Genomic DNA, 19,543 nt, shown 5'->3' on the forward strand with positions numbered 1-19,543 from the left:
TGCGGCACGCCAAGCGGCTGCAGCCGCCCGTAACCTGCGGCGCTGAGCTCCCCCTGCGCTCCACGACCCGAGTCGGCTCACGCGTGTCTTGCAGGGAGCATCCCCGTGTCCCCACGCCGCTCTCTTCAGGCTGGCCCAAGTCGGGATCGCCCGCACAGGCCCAAACCCACCTTCTCACATCTTCCCGGGTTCATCCACAGCCAACATCCGCAGCCGAGCATGCGTCGTGACGACACCGGGTCCGGGCCAATGGGAGCACGCGTTACGGCCACAAGTCGACCAATCAGGAGGCGCCTTGTTGCCCCGGAGGTCCCGCCTCACGCCGTCTCCCCGCTGACAGGCGCGGTTCGCCCGGGAGCAAAGCGAACGCGCCGGAGACGAGCGCCCCGAGGCGAGCGCGCCCGGCAAGCCGAGGCGTGCCCTTTCCGCGGTGGCGGCGAGCGGGGGCCGCCACAGTCCCCGCCGGGTCCGGGGCCCCCGCGGCCCATGCTGGGGGCGGAGCCAGGGTGGAGGGCGGCGGCGCGGCCGGCCCCGCGCGGTGATTGGCGGGCGGCCGGCGGTGGCTGAGGTCCTGGCGGCCGCGCGGGCAACGCAGGCGGAGTCGGCGGCTGGCGAGCCGAGAGGATGCTGCTGTCCCTGGTGCTCCACACGTACTCTATGCGCTACCTGCTCCCGAGCATCTTGTTGCTGGGCTCGGCGCCCACCTACCTGCTGGCCTGGACGCTGTGGCGGGTGCTGTCGGCGCTGCTGCCCGCCCGCCTGTACCAGCGCGGGGACGACCGGCTTTACTGCGTCTACCAGAACATGGTGCTCTTCTTCTTCGAGAACTACACCGGGGTCCAGGTGAGGCGCGGCCCCGGGACGGTGCAGCTTGCAGCGCGGCGAGCACGTGCTGCGTGCAGCACCCGGCCCTCCCGCCGCGGGGTGGGGTGCGGGGTGCGGGGGGTGGTGGTAGGGGAGAAGTTTGTGCTTCTCACTGGAGGGTTCCTTCTGGAACGTCCTGCGGAGGCTAAGTGTGTTCCCGGGTCCACCCCACCCCCCGCCCCGGCCGGCTGTTCCTGCCTGTCTCGGTGCCTGGCAAAGTAGGGCATTGAGTCCGAGGTGGGGATGGTGGGACTGGCCCCATTTGCACTGCCGAGGGCTTTTGGATGAGGAAGCCCTCTAGACGCTGACCGGAGTGACTGTTGTGAAGGACAACTCTTCGCCTTGCGTCCGTCCCTCCCGGGTGAAAGCGAGAGCCTGGCGAGGAAATGAATACATTGGTTACAATAGGAGCCTCACTGTGGATACAGTTCTCCGCCAGCTTCCACTGGGCTCCAATGCGGGGCTGATCGCTTGTCAGATTGCTTTCTTCCTGCTACTGTTTCTCTTTTCTGTGGAGGTTGAACTTGGAAAACAATAAAAGTAGAAAAGGCCTCCCAACATGGCTTTGGTTGTATGAAGTCTCTTTAAAAAAAGAAACTTGCGAGTGTTGCTTCTCTCTTAGTGTTCAGTTGACAAGAAGAGCTCTGTGTGGGATCCCCCTCGAGTTCAGGATGGACAGAATGGAGCTGTGTCATTGATGTTTCTTCATCCCCCCCCCCCCCGCCCCTACTTCGCAGCTCTTTTCATTCTGTGTCAGGGGATGCAGTCGGGGAGAGATCCTTATTGAGTTTGCTCCAGTTGGAAATGATGTCTGAGGAAGAGAATTAGGAGAGGCTAGAAGTCTCACTCATTATCTTATCAGTGTTTTCCTAGGAAACAGAAAAATCACCGTTCCACGTCGAGGTTTCTGAGCAGTTGACTTTTAGAATAGGATCTCATTCAGAATTTTCAGGAATTCTAGGCTGATGGCTAGAATTCCTCCCTCTTCCACTTTACCAAGTGTGTCAAATGAATGCCTGGTATAACCATGGGGTAAGTATTTAATGTCACATATTTTCACTAGCTGTTGGGACAGCTGAGAATGGGACTTAAAAAAGTTGCTGACCTTGCACATGACAAGTACCCCTCAGAGCCTCGGGGACCTCAAGTGCGGCCCATATTCTTGCTGCAGAGAAATTCAGGATGAGTCAGAGTGAAGCAAAGTTAGAGAGTTTATTGATTGGGAGAGAGGGCATGCATTTGAGGACAGCCGAGTGCAAACCTTACGAAAGGAGTATACCCCAGTGTTAGAGCAGCTGCTATAGAGGTGATTTGAGGACTTTTGAAGTTACTAGTATGAAGGAGGCAATCTTAAAACTAAGATTAAGAGAAAGAGGGAAAAAAAATGTGTTCTTCTACTCCTTTTTCATATCGAGCTTTAGAAACCATGTAGTCCTGGTGAGCTGGAGTTCTGTACATAGACCTCATAGTCCTCAAGCTCACAGAGATCTGCCTGCCTCTGTCTCCTGAGTGCTGAGACTAGAGGCATGTGCTACCATGTCTGTCTTCAACTTGTTTAGTATATGAAACTTAAAGGGGGTTCATGATGGTACTGAGCAAATTTATACGAGGAAGAAATATAGCTAGACGTAAATATAGATCAAAATAAAATCATAGTAATTAACTGTTCGTTGGTTACAAGAGTTTAAGACATAGGCTTTTTTTCTACCTTGGTTCACTAGCCATATTAATTTTTTTGTTTGTTTTGTTTTCCAGACAGGGTTTCTCTATGTAGTTTTGGTGCCTGTTCTGGATTTTGCTCAGTAGACCAGGCTGGCCTAGAATTCACAGAGATCCGCCTGGCTCTGCCTCCTGAGTGCTGGGATTAAAGGCATGCGCCACCACTGCCCGGTACCATATTAATAATCTTATGTGCAATAGTTTTAGAGAATATGTACAGTGTAGGATAGTCTCCAGGCAGCTATATCCAAACTCTTACAGTTCCTCCTCAATTCCACTTGAGGAGGGAGAAGGTGAGGGTGAGGACCTCTTGCTGTCCAAAAGTAGATTGTGTGGTATTACATTGGATTCTGTGTAAATATAGGTGCTTCCCTATTCTCATTTTTGAGATCATATTCATTGCTGAAACTCTAAATTATCTGTGTATCCTTTCAGGTTTAAAAAAATCTTTGTGTGCATGTACGTGTGTATGGACTGCATATACATAGGTGTTCATATTCATGATTATGGGGGCACTGTGTCATGGCATACATACAAAGGTCCTAGGATAGTCTTGGGTATTGATCTTCACCTTGTACTTTGAGTCAGGGTCTCTTGCTCCCCACATGTGTGCCAGTTTAGCTGGCTTCTGAGTTTCCAGATCCTCTCCTGTGTCTGCTTCCAGCTCACTGTAGGAGCACTGGATTACACACAGTGCCTTGTCTGGCTTCATGTGGGGTCTGGGGATCTGAATTCAGGACCTCATGCTTGTGTGACAAGTGCTCTACCCACTGAGCCATCTGCCCACACCAGTATAGTTTTTCAGGTTCCTGTAGTTGGTCACTACTGAAAGTGAGCAGTGTGTCCCCTTTCCGATTTATTCCTTTAGGGTAAGTAATGGGATGTTTCTAAGTTTTACTAATCTAAAATCCATTGAAAAGGAACTAGAGGGACTGGAGAGACATCAGTGGTTAAATGGACTGCTCTTACAGTAGACCTGAATTTGCTTCCCAGAACCCCCATTGGTTCTTTCACAGCTACCTGTAACTCTAGCTCCACGGAGGAGGTCTGATAGTTCTGACCCCCTTGAGTACTAGCACTCACACACACATATCCCCACCCCTCCGTGTGTATATTTTAAAATTATTTGTAATCTTAAAAAAGGGGGTGGGGGGAGTAAGCAACTGGAGTCTCTTTAACATCGTAAAAAGCCCATTTCTCGAGGCTACCACAACAGATTACCTCAGGGTTAGTGACTGAAACAGATCGGGTTATTCTCACAGCTCCGGAGGCCAGAAGTCTGAAGTCAAGGTTTAGTTTGGATTTCATCCCTCTAGGATTTTTGTCTCTTTCAGTTTCTGGATGCTGGCCACTTTCTTTGACTAGAGGCCCATCCATATCTGCCTCATAGTGAGAGTGTCATTTCTCCTTTTCTATATCAAATCTCTATCTCCCTTTGTATTGTGGTGACATTTGTAGGCCCACCTGGATAATATAGGATAATTTTGATCTTCTCAAGATTCTTAATTTCATCCTCAAGACTAGTTAAAAACAAAAAATAAACAAAACATTTATTTACTTGTGTGGGTACACTTGTTCCATGGTGTGTGTGTGTGGAGATCAGAGAACAACTTTCAGGAGTCACTTCTTGCCTTCCACCATGTAAGTAAGCCCCAGGGATTGAATTTAGGCTGCTAGTCTTGGCAGCAAGCACCTTTACCTGCTGAGCCATCTTGCCAGCCTCAGAGACACCTTTCCAAAATAGGGCAGTGTGCACAGCTTCTAAGGCTTAGGGTGTGGATGTAGGGCTTGGGGGGCACAGTTCAGTCCTTCACAACAGTGAGTTCTAAATACTCAATATTTTGTTGTTATTTCTTAGTTTAGTGTTGTAGCTTAGTATTTGTTTTTGCTTTCTTTGATATACAAGTAAAAGGAGGCTGGCTTTCTCTGCTTTGGTTAACTTAAATAATCTCATAATTATTTATGAATTTGTAAATTTACCTCACATTCCTTAAGCAGAACATGTGATTAGTTGTCTAATTTCAGATCAAGCTGATTTCTGAATAACAACTGACTTCTTGCTAATGTTTTGGTGCTCTCTTCCTTTTTTTTTTTTAAATTTTATTTTATGTGTGTGTGAGTGCTTTGCATGTATTTATGTGTACCATGTACCTGCCTATAGGAGCCAAATAGAGAGAGGGCATTGGATCCCCTGGGACTGGAGTTACAGATAGTTGTGAGCCACCATGTGAGTGCTGGCAATTGAACCTGAGTCCTCTGCAGTGTTCTTAACTGCTGAGCCAACTCTCTAGCCCTCTTTTAATTCTTAATTGATTTTGAAATGACTATCTCCTGATAGCTGATAGTGTACCAAAAACCAACAATATGAGCAAACCCTTCAAACCAGACCTCATAGCAGATGTGATATAAACCTTTGTTTGTTTGTTTGTTTGTTTTTCAAGACAGGATTTTTCTGTGTAGCCCTGGCTGTCCTAGAACTTGATCTCTAGACCAGGCTATTTTGATCTCACAGAGATCCATCTGTCTCTGCCTCCAAAGTGCTCGGATTAAAGTTGTGTGCCACCACCACTTAGTAACTTTTTAAAATTTCAAACTTTTATTCATACTTTTACATGGTCAGATCATAACTGACTTTAAGATTGTTTCTAGACAGGTTCTTTATAGAGTCAAATAGAACAATTTTAAGCCTTACAAATGAATTTAAAAAAATATGGCAAATACACAAGCTCTGCAAATAAAATTGTACTAACCCTTCTTGGTATCAAGTGAACAGCTTAGGCAGATATCCGGACGTTGCCCATGAATCACATAGACATGAGGAAGAGATAACTTTCATGTTGAGAGATTATATATGATAGGACGAGGACATTGGCATTTGGTTTTGCTTTTGTACAAAAGGGTCTTGGATTGGGCTGCTTGGAGACCTAGAATAAGAGGCCATGTTTGTCCTTGAGCCAGAGTTGAAGGCAAACTTGTGGGGAGCTGAGCAGAAAGTGTTCCATGCTGGCAGAAGAGTTACTGGGACACCTCCAGAAATGGCAGCAAGCATGTTGTGCCGTCTTTAGTTGCGGTAAAGCTGGATTTATCACATCTCTAATCAAAGACTCTGGATGAGTACTCAGGTTGAAATCACCATTTAGACTGTAGTAGTCATGATAGAAAATGAAATATCTTTATTTTCTTGTTTATATATTTTTTTTTTCAGACAGGGTGTCACTCTGTAGCTCAGGTTGGCTTAGAATTCTCTCGAACTTATAGTGATCCTCCTGCTTCGGCATTCTAGGTCCTGGGATTAAAGAAGTCAGCCACCACACCTGGCTTTAACATTTTGAGTGTATATGGTGTGTGTGTATGGTGCTTGTGTGTAAGTGTTCAGGTGAAGATGTACACACAGGGAAGCCAGAACAGGATGTGGGTTGTCTTCCTGTATTGCTCTCCCCCTATTGCTTTAACATGGGGTCTCTTAACTCGTTCAGAAGCTTACCATTTTCAGCTAGGCTAGCTAGCCAGCACACACTCTTGGGATTTACTTGTCTATCCATAAATTTTGAAATTATAGGCATGTGTAGACATGCTTGACCTTTTTTTAAGACTTGGGAACTTGTGGTTCAAACTCAGGTCCTGATACTTGCAGGGCAAGTATTCTTACCTGTTGAATCATCACCCCAGTACTTTTAGCTTTTTTTTTTTTTTTTTAATTATTAAAAGTTAATATGAGTGGGCTGGTCAAATGGCTCAGTGGTCAAAATCACCTGCCACCAAATCTGATGACCTGAGTTTGATTTCCAGTATCCACAAAGTAGAACTATTCTTAAAAGTTGTCTTTTGACCTTCACAAGCATAAGCTTGGGTTGGGCCGTGTGGGGAGATGGGGAGGGGAAGGGAGAGAGGAGAAGAGAGGGGAACCAGGTGCAGCAGCCTGGAGGCCAAAGGTACAAAAGGGCGGGTAACCATAATATCTGGATTATATAGGGAAGAGCTTCTGGGGAAAGGGTAGCCCAGCACCTGGACTGGAGAGTTCAGGGTAGAGGGTGGGGGTGGGGGTGAGATATGCTAGCCATACCCTGTAATGTTAAGGAGAACCTGGAGGCGAGGTCCACTTTGATATGTTAAATAGGCATCTCAGCCATTTGTCCCAGTTTTGAAACTAAACACTAAGAAGCGTGAAGTCCTGAGTTCAAATTTCTGGCAATCACATAACTGAGTTCAAATTTCTAGCAATCACATAGAAATCCATGTGTGGCTGTGTGTACCTGTAGCCCCAGCACTGTGGTGGATGGAGACAGCATCATTGGAGCTTGGTCGCTGCCATCCTGACATCAATTTCAGTAAAGACCCTGTCTCAAGGGCATAAGGTAGAGAGTGATAGAGCAGGGTACCAGAGGTCCAGCTCGAACCTCCAGCGCTGAGCCTGGGCATGCACACATGTGCATACACCACTCATACCCACACCCCAAAATTAATTCACGTTTTCAAGTATTCGAGTATTTCTCTTCTCGTTGCAATGAAATCCAATAAAAACTGGTTATTGGTATGTGAACATGTCTCCTCAATACTGGTGAATGTTTTTGTCACCATTTTATTTCCACTTAAATTTGTTATTAACAATTAGAATTTACTTTAAAATATGATTCCCATTGATGACTTTGACTGCTATTCCCTTCTGGCCCAAATATTAGTATTTTAACAACAAGTCTTAGGTTATTGTTTATTTACATATTTATTTTGGGATACAGAGTCTCACTTTATAGAGGACACCAACCTTGAATCTGGATATCCAGCTTGGGTCTCAAGAATAGCTGGGATTATAGGCCTGTGCCATCCTCACCCCTTGGCTGAAATCCTTAATGTAAAATGAGTTTAAATTTTTCAATGGACCTGCTCTATGTTAGAGAATAGTTTGAGAGTACTGAGAACAGATAGTGGTTAGGTCTGAGTTGCTGCTGCTTGTATAATGTGTGCAGACTCCAGACTTCTCTACGCTTTGTACCTTGCACAGAAGCTTCTTTCGAGTTCTCAGAAACAAAGGCTTCTACCTGGCGGCCTTATAAAGCTGGTTTGTTCTTTCTGACTTATCGAGCATCCTAAACTTCCTGAGTCAAGTTTGCATTTGATTCTTGCTGAAGGCAGCCAAATTGCTGGGATGAAATATGTTTAACTTAGAGTTGAAGGGGACTCCCAGGTCATCCAGTCTGACCCTTGTATCAGGTCTGAATTCGTTCCACTGTCAGTGATCTTTAAAAAAAAAAAAAAGTTAATTGTTTATACCCCCAGTTTTGTTCCTCTTTGCTTATTTATCATCCTTGTGATACTTAAACACACTAAATTACTTGCTTTGTTTAGCTGGGAGCAATAGACCTGGGTAGACCTGGGTGTGCCTTTGCTCTTAAGCAAAATGAGCAAAACCTTTGGTTCAGGAAACTAAAACGTTTCCCAAGTCTAATTCTAGTCTAACACAACTTAAATCTGACTAAGAAACTGGCTAAACTAAAGAGATTTATAAGAGAATTTTATAAAAATGTAATTAAAACTTTATTTTTATACTTTTTATAAACCTAACACAAACCTAGTATTTAATGTTTCAGTAGTGAAGTCTTCTGTAAAATGCTTTTATTTATTCTTTGAGATTTTTATATAATACATTTTGACCATATTCTTTTTCCTCTCCTCTGCCTTGTGTAGTCTTTTATGCCTTATTTTTCTATTTTGAATAACAGATGCTATCTTAATTGGTATTTCTATTGCTGTGAAGAAACACCATGACCATGGCAACTTTTATAAAGGAAAACATTTAATTGAGGTGGCAGCTTACAGTTTTAGAGGTTTAGTCCATTATCATTCTTGCAGAGGCATGGCAGCATGCAGATAGACATGGTGTTGGCTACATCTTGATCAGAAGGCAACAGGAAGTCAACTTTGGGAGTAACTTGAGCATAGAACTGAAAGCCCGCCCCCATAGTGATTCACTTCCACCAACAAGCCCACATCTACTCCAACAAAGCCACACCTCCTAATAGTGCCACTCCCTTTGGGGGCCATTTTATTTCAAACCACCACAGATATAATGAAACATTCAGACATTTTGAGAAAGCCATATTTCCCCATGTGCTTACTATATAAACATCTTCCTTAGGTCTGTAACTAGTTTGGTGTGAAATTTTAGACTGCTTTGAAGAACTTTAAATAAACATTGAAGTTGGGGGAGATGCCTCCATGACAGCGATGTCTTGGATGGGTTTTTAATCATGGCATTGCATATGACTGTGCACTTTCATGAAGAAAGCCAAGGGAAGCATGGCTGCTTTTTTTCTAAAATGATCCAAAGAGCTGAAGAAACTTGGGAGATGACACTTCTTAATGGAATTAGAGGTTAATTCTTTCTGTATTTTCATCTTACAGTTTCCTAGACAGTGGTTGATATTAATAGCTAGAGAATCTAGCACTAAGTAATATTCCCAAAAGGGTTCTCAGAACTTTGGTTTTCATCTGTGTATCCATATATCAGCATTCACATGTGCACTTTGTTCCAGGTGCTGGGCTGGTGTCTAATGGGTAAAGAACTGTGTGGAGCTCACATTCTATGGGGAGACAAGCAGTAACAAGATGACTCCCATTGACTGCTCTGTGGCCCTGTTTACCCTAAGGGCTGGAGGGTAGGGCTTTAGAAAGCTGCTCTGAGCAAGTGCTCAGAGTGTGTGTGCTCTGAAAAAGTATCAGTGTGAAGCTATGAGAGCAGTCCAGGTAGAGATGCTGGTCAGGGCAGTGAAAGAGCACATGTGCTGAGAACGACAAGAACCCTCCCAGGTCTGTTCCAGAAATAGCCAGTATGGGGGCTGGGGAAATGGCTCAGAGCATAAGAGCAGGTACCCCGCTGCCACAGAACCTGAGTTGTGTTCCATGTCAGGGGGCTTACAACCATCTGTGACTCTGATTCCATGGGGATCCAATGCCTCTGTCCTTTTCAGGCACCTGTACTCATGTGCACATGTCAATACACCTGGACACACAATAAATGAAAAATACAATCTTAAAAAAAAAAAAAGCAGGTATGAATGTGTGATTGGTAGCAAAGCCTTTACTGAATTCTACTGTATGCCAGTATTGTTTATAAAGATCATTCATCCTACACAGTAGGCACCATTCTTAGCTTTTTATGGACAGAAAACAGGTCCAGATAGTTCACAATGTAGTCTTCATGACAGTCCAATTTGGGGGCTGTGTTTGAAGATGCTTTTACAGGTGGTGACTGAAGTGAGTTCATTGTTCTAGGGGTATTCCTGCTATAAAAAACATAGAGAAACAATCACAGAAAATACTTGATATTTGAAACTATTGAATAGTTGTCTACTAGCTCTTCCAAATAGAGGGAAAGGAACACCTGAGAGTAACTTCTTCTTTGGGCTGTTCAGATATGCTACACTGCTGCTGACAAATTCCTTTGAATCTTCACTTCCAATACAAGTCACATAATTATATGCTTGAGCTAGGCAAAGTGGTTCTCAGTTGATACTAGAGAGAATGTGATACCAGAATTACTGTGAAGACTTCAGACGTGGCATTTAAGACCATTTCAGTTCTGCCCTGCCCTACTGCACCGTTCTCTGGTTTCACTCTACCCCATCTGTTCCGTTTTGCATTATAAAACTAATCTCTATAGTGTACTTTTGAACTGATCCTCTATTATTAAGGTGCAGCTCAAACCTGTGCTAGTCTTCATCTGTCATCATCACACCCTACCCTTTACATTATCAACATCATTTTGACATGAAATTTGTATGCCATATATGTATACATATGTATATATATATATGACAAGATTGTAGTCTTGGAACTGTGAGTAAAGGGAGAATGAACTTCCTTTTGAACAAAAAGGCAGAATACATCAGGGAATCCCACTCTAGAGGCCTGTGGCCCTGTGATAAGTCTTGCTTTTTAAGGAATGGGAGTTCTAGAATGGTTTGCTAAGATGGTTAAGTGTTTATCTAGCAAGGTTCACAATTGCTGAGACTATTGAACCCCCGGGAATATGATGAAACGGGTACAGCAAGACAATGTAAAAGAATTCTGGGACTGCCAATGAACAGAGAAACATTTGTTGGCTGGGTTTGAAAGCCTGTGGTTTTAGAATTTTTAAAACTGCAACACACCAAAGTTTCCTTTATTTCTTCCATGACACTAAAGCCACTACAGCTAGAAGTGTTGTGAAGGTATTTGAGTGTCTGTGTATATGGATAAGAGGTAGTTCACAGGCTGGCAGCTTTGCTGTTACATCTTAGGCTGGGAATTCAAGGATAGGAAATAAATGAATTTACATCTAGAAGAGTTACGTTAAGTTCTAGCCATGTAATAGGTGGTAACCACAGTTAGGGACCAGTGTTTTGCATTGATAAAATGACTATCATTCAGGATAGGAAGAAGTCAGTTAATAAGAAAGAACAGTAACTGTGTAATGAGATAAGGACCAAAATAAAGACATAAATAACTTTGGAAGTAAGGAATAGTGCAGCTGAATCCCAGTTTCTTTAAATGGGATTGGGGCTGTTCTTGGTATTAGTTAGTGATTCTCGGTGACTTGCAATGAATGTCACTTCTCTGTGCACCTATAGAATGCTTTGTTCCTTTTCTGAGTATGTTTTGTTGTAGGACATTTTTATGTTTTTTTTTTTATTCTTAATGGTTTTTATATCTTACACTTATGATTAATATTCAGAATGAAAAAACTGTGTATGTTTCTTTAATTTTTTTTTTTAAATTTAAAATAGCATTTTATATAGCCCAGGCTGTCCTCAGACTCATTATGTAAGATGACCTTGAACTTCTGCTGTCCCTTAATGCTAGGATTTCTGTGGTGCTTAGGTTCAAATCCAGGGCTTCATACATGCAAGGCCAGCTAGCACTCAACCAACTGAGCTTTCCCCAGGCCTCATATGTGAACCTTTTTAGTGAATAGTTCTGTTAAGTCTTTGGAATCTTGGAGAAGCCTGGGTATAATACCTTTTCCTTTGTCACACTGTATCAAGTAAGCTTCTCAACCTTGGTGTTCTTACCCTTAAATGGAATACATTTGTCATGCTGATTTGAAGACTTTAATGGTTAATCTGCACTGTCAACTTGACTAGATTTAGAATCACCCGGTTGATATGCTTCTGAATTTGTCTGTGAGGGTGTTTCCAGAAAGGTTTAACTGAATGTGTCCTTATCACATAGGGATGAGGCAAAAAGAGGAAGCCAGGTGAGCAGGAACATTCACCTGTTTCCCAGCCATGGACACTGTGTAGCCAACTGCATCACACTCCTGCTACCATGCCTTTATACCTTGATGGACTGGGTCTACTCTGAAACACACCTCATCCCCCTAGACAGGGTTTCTCTGTGTAGCCCTGGCTGTACTGAAACTCTCTAGGTAGACCAGGCTGTTCTGAAACTCAAAGGACTAAAGAGTGTGCCACCTTGCCCGACGAAAACAAATCCTTCTTAAATGGCTTCTTTCAGATACTTTGACACAAGAGAAGTAATTAATGAAAAATTAAATGAGATAATATATTGTCTAGTTCAGAGTCAGAAAAAAATGAACCTTTCTGAAGGACAGTGTCAAGAGACATGCATGCTGATTGTATGAGTTTTGTGATATGTAAGTTTCTACTCACATACCACATGGTAATTGTTTTGTATTATGATCATTAATCAAATTGTGTTTACTATTTTAGTCTTGTACAAAGTATAATTTTAGTAATATAGCAAATTTGCTGTTTACTTAATGAAACGTTGCAAATGCGCCTCAGAAAAAAGATCACAGGTTTTGTACATATTACAGTAGAAATCTCTTAGTCAAAATCTTGTGTTTCTTTACAAGGGCACGCCTAGAACAGGTCTTTAGGTGATTTCATTAAGCAAACAGAAGTGTGGTTGCACCAGTTAGCCTAACCAGTCAGCATGGTCTCTTAAAGCCATAAATGCAATGTGGGAGAATTTTTTAAAAAGATGTAGGAATTCTCTAAAATAACTATAGTATAGTAAGTACATGAACCAATAAGTTATTACTATAAATATTGTGCAGTGGTATATGCCATTCTTTTATGTGACTGGCAGAATTTTTTTCTTTTTTTTCTTTTCTTTTTTTTTTTTTTTTATACTAGTAACCCCTAGAAGATGGCTATCGTATAGGCTTTGGGAAGTTTTCAGCTCTTGAAACCTGAGGACTACTGCTCTAGTTATCTATGCTGTCCATGGTTAACTAAAGTGTTAAACGGTGCATGATTGTTTCGTGGACATAAAAACACATTTAAGAATTCATTTCAGGGGCTGGAGAGATGGATCAGCGGTGAAGAGCACTGGCTGCTCTTCCAGAGGTCCTGAGTTCAGCAACCACATGGTGGCTCACAACCATCCAAAATGAGATCTGGATCTGGTGCCTTCTTCTGGCCTGTAGGCAGACATACAGGCAGGACACCATATACATGTAGATAGTGTGTAAGTTCTTAACACTTTAAATTTTCTTTTTAATTTTTTTTTCCAGTGTCACTCTAATCCTAGGGTGGCCTCACATTCATATAATCCTTTTGACACAGCTTTCCAAATGCTGGGATTACAAGTAGGAGCTACCGTGCCTGGCTTCTTAGCTTTTTAAAATTTGAAAACACTACAACCATCTAATTAGTTACATATTCGTTAATAAAATAGTAGTAGCTGGGTCTGGAGAGATGGCTCAGGGCTAAAAAACACTGGCTGCTTTTCCAGAGGGACCCAGGTTCAATTCCCAGGAGCCACATGGTAGCTCATAACCATCTGTAGCTCCAGTTCTATGGAGCTGATGACCTTTTCTGGCTTCTGCAGGCACCAGGCAGGCATGTATACACAGACATACATGCATACACATGAAACAGTATTTTAAAAATGATAGTAATATCTTGAAATTTTATATTTTTGTATGTATATGCATACATGTGTGTAATATGCATGTTTGCATGTATGTGGGTGCTTATATGCAAGCACATGTGGCAACTAGAGGCTGATGCCAGATGTCTTCCTGCATTCTCTCCACCTTGTATATTGAGGCAGGGTCTTTCACTTGAACCTAGAGCTTACTCATTTGGCCAGTGTAGCTAGCTGCCTTGCTCCAGGGATCCCTGTCTATACTTCCCTATAGCTGGGATTACAGGCAGGCTACTGTGCCTGCCTTGTATTTATGTGAGTACTGGGCATCTAAAGTCTAGTTCATATGCTGTGGCAAGTGCATTATCCACTGAACCTCATCCCTAAAAATCTCAATCTTTTATGTATGTGTATATGAATTATTTAGTTCTTTGGTTTTTCAAGACAGGGTTGCCCTGTGTGTAGCCCCAGCTGTCTTGGAACTTGCTCTGTATATCCTCCTGCCTCTACCATCTGATTGCTGGGATTAACAGTGTGTACCACTCCCACCCTCTCCCCCAGCTAAAATCTCTATCTTTTAAATGAAAACTTTTGGGGCTATAGAGATGGCTCAATGGTTAAGAACACTTTTGCAGAGGATCAAAGTTCAGTTTCTAGAAGCCAGGTCTAGAACCACCCATAACTACAACTCCAGGGGATGAATGTCCTTTTCTGGACTCGCAACAGCACCTGCACTTGCATGTACATGTACCCTCATATATATAATTAAAAATACATCTTTAAAGTAGTTTCTTTCCCTTCAATTAATAAATATAAAACATAACCTTTATTCTTCAAAGAATGGAAGAAATTTGAATTATTTTAGATAGAAGTGTTTATTCATTCTTGGAACTTTAGAAATGTAGGGTCTTTAAAATTGTATATATTAGATACAGAAATGCTATATATGCATTCTTTTCTCAATTTATTAATATCTATTTGAAGTACTTGTGATGATATGCATTTCTTTAAGATTTACAGTTTGATTTTTTACTTTGTTTTCAGATCTTTTGCAGTTTTACAAGTCGAGGACTATTCTATAGTTTCAGTTTTTGTTTCTATAGATTCCAAGCAGTTGTAGTTTAAATGAAATAGTTAAAAGGAGGCTAGTGCTCATATATCTCCTCTGAGGTAATGCTTTTTGGTTTCTTTAAGTTTCAGCTGGGTACAGCTGCCCTTTCAGAAAGCTATTGTGCATATGGGCAAAAAAACAAAAATCTACTTGTGCATACATATACACACTTGAGTCTTGTATGTTTATATAAATAAGTACATAGATAAAATCTCTTACAGGGATGTATATTAAGTTCTGGGTGCTTTGTTTGTTTGAGGGATAGATTTTCTTGTATCCCATTTTTCTTGTATTCAAATCCAGTATATGTAAAGCTGAGGATATCCTTGACATTTTCTGTTGCTCCTGCCTCCATCTCCCTGGTGCTGCAGGTGTGAATTACTATGTCTGGTAAACAGGAGCCTTCTGTACACTGGACTTAGCACTCAACTGAGCTACATCCCTAGCTTCATGAGTTAAGTTCTTGGATGCTACTTTTCTTCCTTGTTTTCTCTCTTTAAGATTAGAGAAATTTGTTGGTAGAAACAGAATAGGCAGCCTTTGCTGAGCTTTGCAGTCATACTTGTGTTTAAAAGCAGTAGTAGACTGGGTGGATTCTTAAGCTGACCTTGCCATTATCTGATCCTCGGGCTTGGTTTTAATTTGTTTTAACTGACCATAGGTTGGTTTTTTTGTATTGTTTGTTTTCTTGATTTTGGTCGCTGTTTTTATACTTTATTGTTAAGAATTACACAAAAGTTAGCTAAGGCTTTTTTTTTTTAAACTTACCTACATGTCAAATCAGTGCTGAACCAGTCCAGAAAAGGACATCCATCCTCTGGACCAGTAGTTATGGGTGGTTCTGGATATGGCTTCTGGAAACTGAACTCTGATCCTCTGCAAAAGTGTTCTTTTTTTTTATTATTATTATTATGTGTTTTAAATTTTATACATCAGCCATGGGTTCCCCTGTCCTCTCCCCTCCCGCCCACAAAAGTGTTCTTAACCATTGAGCCATCTCTAAAGCCCCAAAAGTTTTCATTTAAAAGATAGAGAGAGATTTTAGCTGGGGGAGAAGGTGGAGGTGGTACACACTGTTAATCCCAGCAATCAGATGGTAGAGGCAGGAGGATATACAGAGCAAGTTTTTACTTTAATGCCTTAACTCACCTATGTGTAAAATCAGTGCTGATCCAGGTAGTCTTCATTTCCTTCTGTGTCCTAGAATGTATTGAATATACTATTGGGGTGTGTGACTGTGTGTGTGTCTGTGTGATGGAGGTATGTGGGGGGTGTGTGTTGCTGGATGGTGACCCCAGAACCTTTAGCATGCATGGCAGGCTTTCTACCAGCAAGTGGAGGCCATAGCTGTGGTGTTAATTTTATGACCATAGTCAGGGTACCACTTACTTTGTGGTTTTTTCTCTAGTCCTCATTATGCTTGTTTTATTTTTAAATTAGATACAGTCTCATAAAGGACAGCCTTGAAGTTCTGTCTTTTAATCCTGTGAAAACTGCCTTTTAGTAGTTTGTTTGCAGTCTACATTCAAAAGATACATTTTAGTAATATCAACCAAACCATCCACAGGAAATGGAGAAGGATGAATGGTAAGAGAGGGTGCTGGGGACAGAGAGAGACAGAGAGAGAGTTGGATGTGTATAACTGACTCTTGCTGTGTAGCTCAGGCTGGCCTCAAATTCCTAATCCTGCTTTATCCACTCAAGTGTCAGGGCACCTTTGGATGGTTTGAGTGTTGTCTTCAGCATGGAAGCTAGACCTATCTCTAAAGAAACCTAGATACCTTATCAAAAAAAAAAATTATATCCAAAACACTGCTGTGTATCTGTAGTTCTTCTAAATCCAGCTTGAACCCAGTAGTCCTCAAATAGTTCTAGTTTGTTGCTAAGAGAAGGATGATTGGTCATGAACTAGCACCTCAGTATTAACCCTGCACAGATCAACTAATCATTTGTTATTTACTTGTTTATAATAATAATTGGACAAGTGAATACACTCACTGCGCAGTTTTATAAGGTAACAGAGACTTTAGTCTAAGTCCTTGACATCCTGATGGTATATCATGTAGCTGTATTATTTTCACAGAGGGTTTACTAATGCCTTTTTCTTTTTTGTTGTTGTTAAGTAAAATATTAGTAATTTCACAACCAAGGAGGTAATCCCTTCAGATATTGCAGACCCAAAGCCTTAGGTAACTTTTGCATAATCCATAATGATAAAGTATAAGAATAGCAACTAAATAAAAATGCCCCGAAGAAAGAAAACAAATGAGCATTAGCAATCCTTTGTTCCCTTTATCATTGAACACTTAAGATCACAACAGAACCAGGACAGTGAAAACCTGTCCTCATCACTTAGTCCAAAGGTGAGATGTAGCCAAGTGGGTAGAGTGGCACTTGCTGCCGTCCCAGCACTGGGGAGGTGGAGGCCAGCCTGGGCTGCTCAAAGAGACCCTCCTGGCTTCCCTGTTCCAGTCTCCTCACTCCTCGGCCTAAGTTTTGTTCCACACACTGGTGTACTAACAGAGGACTCCAACACACGGCTTTCATTTGGTCTTTGTTCAGAAAACCTCTCATCTCATTAGCAAAAACCATACCCAACAAATACACCAGCTCTCCATTTTACAGATCCTTAAAATATAGAGTAAAAATATACAGTATTTTCATAGTATTCATGTTATGTCTCATTATAGTTAGTATTTATATGCCTGTCTCTTCCATTGTACGGTGAAGTTTTATATATTATTAACAATCAATACGTTTTCTGGATTTTCTTACAGGGATATCAATCATTCTGTCTTACTTTATGATCATTAACCTGTCCTATATTTAAGTACTTTATAAGCATGAGCTATTTATGGTGTGTGGGGCTCTCAAGAGAACTCTGATGTTTGTTAGTCATGGATAGGGCTCGTTATAGTATGTGCTTGTCCGTTTTCTTTCACATTCTTTTTTTGTAATTTCATGCACATGTTTTGAATTATCAAAGTAATGATTCTTTTTGTCTTCTCTTTTAGATATTGTTATATGGAGATTTGCCAAAAAATAAAGAAAATGTAATATATTTAGCAAATCATCAAAGCACAGGTATGTATTTCATTTGCATGAAATTTGGGCTTTTCTACAAATGATAAATGAGCATTAAAATATACATACATACATATGTTTTAGAGACAGGATCTCATGTAACCCAGAATGGCCTTGTACTCTCTAAGTAGCTGAGAATGAGTTTAAGCTTGGGATACACCTGCCTTCACCTCCCAAGCACAGGAATTACAGGTGTTTTGTACACATGGCTTATGTAGTGCTGGGATTAAATCCAAGGCTTCATACAGGCTAGGCAAGCATTGTACCATCTGAGCTACACCTCTAGCTCATCAAAATAATATCTTTAAGGTCATTTATTTAATTAGTTTCTTTATGTGTGTATATGTCTGTCTGTGGGTTTGACCACGTGAGTGCACTTGCCTGTGGAGGCCAGAGAGAATCTGCCACAGAGCTTTAGTTACAACTGGTTGTTAGTTTAGGTGTGTGGGTTTAGGAAGCTAAACTGTAAGAGAAATATGTACTCATAATGGCTGAGCCCTGACTTCAGCCTTAAAAATATTAATTATATTTAAACAAAGTGAGTTTTGTTTTGTTTTTGTTGTTGTTAACATATGAATGTGAAAGGTATGGACTTTTTCTAGGCTTCTCTTTTGCATGTACTAGGCCATCTTCTTACTTCTCGCCCATTTCCTGGAATAGTCTATTCAGTTTTCTGCTTGTAAGTTGTATTTCTAGAAGTGGAATTGGTGGATCCATGTGTATATATTTTAATTATTAATTCTTTGTCCAGCCTTTTATTTACTTTGAGACATACTCTTGTTATGTTGCCAGGGCTGGCCTCTAACTCATGATTCTCCTGCCTCAGTCTCTGAAGTAATGGATTGCAGTTGTATGCCACCACTGTCTGCACTTTATATTTTTGATTATTAAGTTGCTTACTGGTATGCTGATGTGTGACCGCTCATTTCCTGGATGCAGTGTTGTGTTATAATTAGGTCTCACATCTGTAGTTCCTGTTGCCTCTTGAGTCATGGTGGTTTAATTCTACCTTGCTATTCTTCCATCAGAGACAGCATAAGCCTAGTTTCCAGTATAGAACTCTTATTTGCTTTCAGTCAGGTCAAATATGTAAAACTATGTATTTTTAAATCATTGTCAATAAATTGTAAAAGTTGTACATTGAGTCCTGCAGTCCCTTGATGAAGTTCCTTTACATGGGACATCTAACAGGTGCAGAACATGAGCCAGGGGTCAGGTGATTAGCCAAAGTATGCTTTAATTATCCTAGTAATTCACTTCCTCCAAAAATCCCACTTTGTGTACTTTTTAAACCCATGGCTGCTTTGGATACATACCTTCTGGGTTTCGTTTTTATTGCTTTGAAAAGAACAGTACCTAGAAGCCCAAAGCCAAAACACCCCAAACAATGATAATATTCTGAATAGAAAGTCACTTGTGCCTATGGCCGTGTCTCCCTCCTGTCAGCCAACTTGTTGGGATTTTGTTGCTTTTACACTACGTGCACTATAGACAATGCAGAGACAAAGGAGTTGAAAAGAGTTTTTCTCTTTTGGCACACTGGTAGTTTTTTTCAGATTGATGGGACAGTAGCTGAAGCTCCAAAGCTGGATAGAGATTTTGATACCAGATGTGTTATCCTGGGTCATGTTTATGAGACTGGCTTAGACTCTGCATTTGACTTTGAGCAGAACCACAAAATAGCCCAGGGTGACTCTGCTTCTCATTGGCCTGTCCAGACATGCTGACCTTTTTCACCACAGCCTGACCTCCTGTTGTTGAGGGGAGTTTTCACCTGGCTCAAATATCCATGCAGGTTTCTTTAGCTTCTTTCTTCTAGTTTAATGAAAAGAAGCTTTTCTGCAGTCCTAGCAAGGGCATGTGGAACCACAAGCTCTAGTTCTTCTAGGAGCC

At 41.6% G+C, this 19,543-nt stretch overlaps 1 protein-coding gene across 1 annotated transcript in view; it reads left to right on the plus strand.

Annotated features, from left to right (window-relative positions):
• Positions 1-340: 340 nt before the first annotated feature.
• Agpat5 (1-acylglycerol-3-phosphate O-acyltransferase 5) overlaps positions 341-19,543 on the plus strand; it is a 42,665-nt gene continuing 23,462 nt past the window's right edge. The window contains exons 1-2 of the mRNA XM_036166347.1: positions 341-843; positions 17,581-17,650. Coding sequence (XP_036022240.1) covers positions 625-843; positions 17,581-17,650 — 289 coding nt within the window. The 5' untranslated portion in view covers positions 341-624. The remainder of the gene's footprint in view (positions 844-17,580; positions 17,651-19,543) is intronic.

Source organism: Onychomys torridus, chromosome 17 (assembly GCF_903995425.1).
Source record: "Onychomys torridus chromosome 17, mOncTor1.1, whole genome shotgun sequence".
In the NCBI taxonomy this organism is placed as follows: domain Eukaryota; kingdom Metazoa; phylum Chordata; class Mammalia; order Rodentia; family Cricetidae; genus Onychomys; species Onychomys torridus.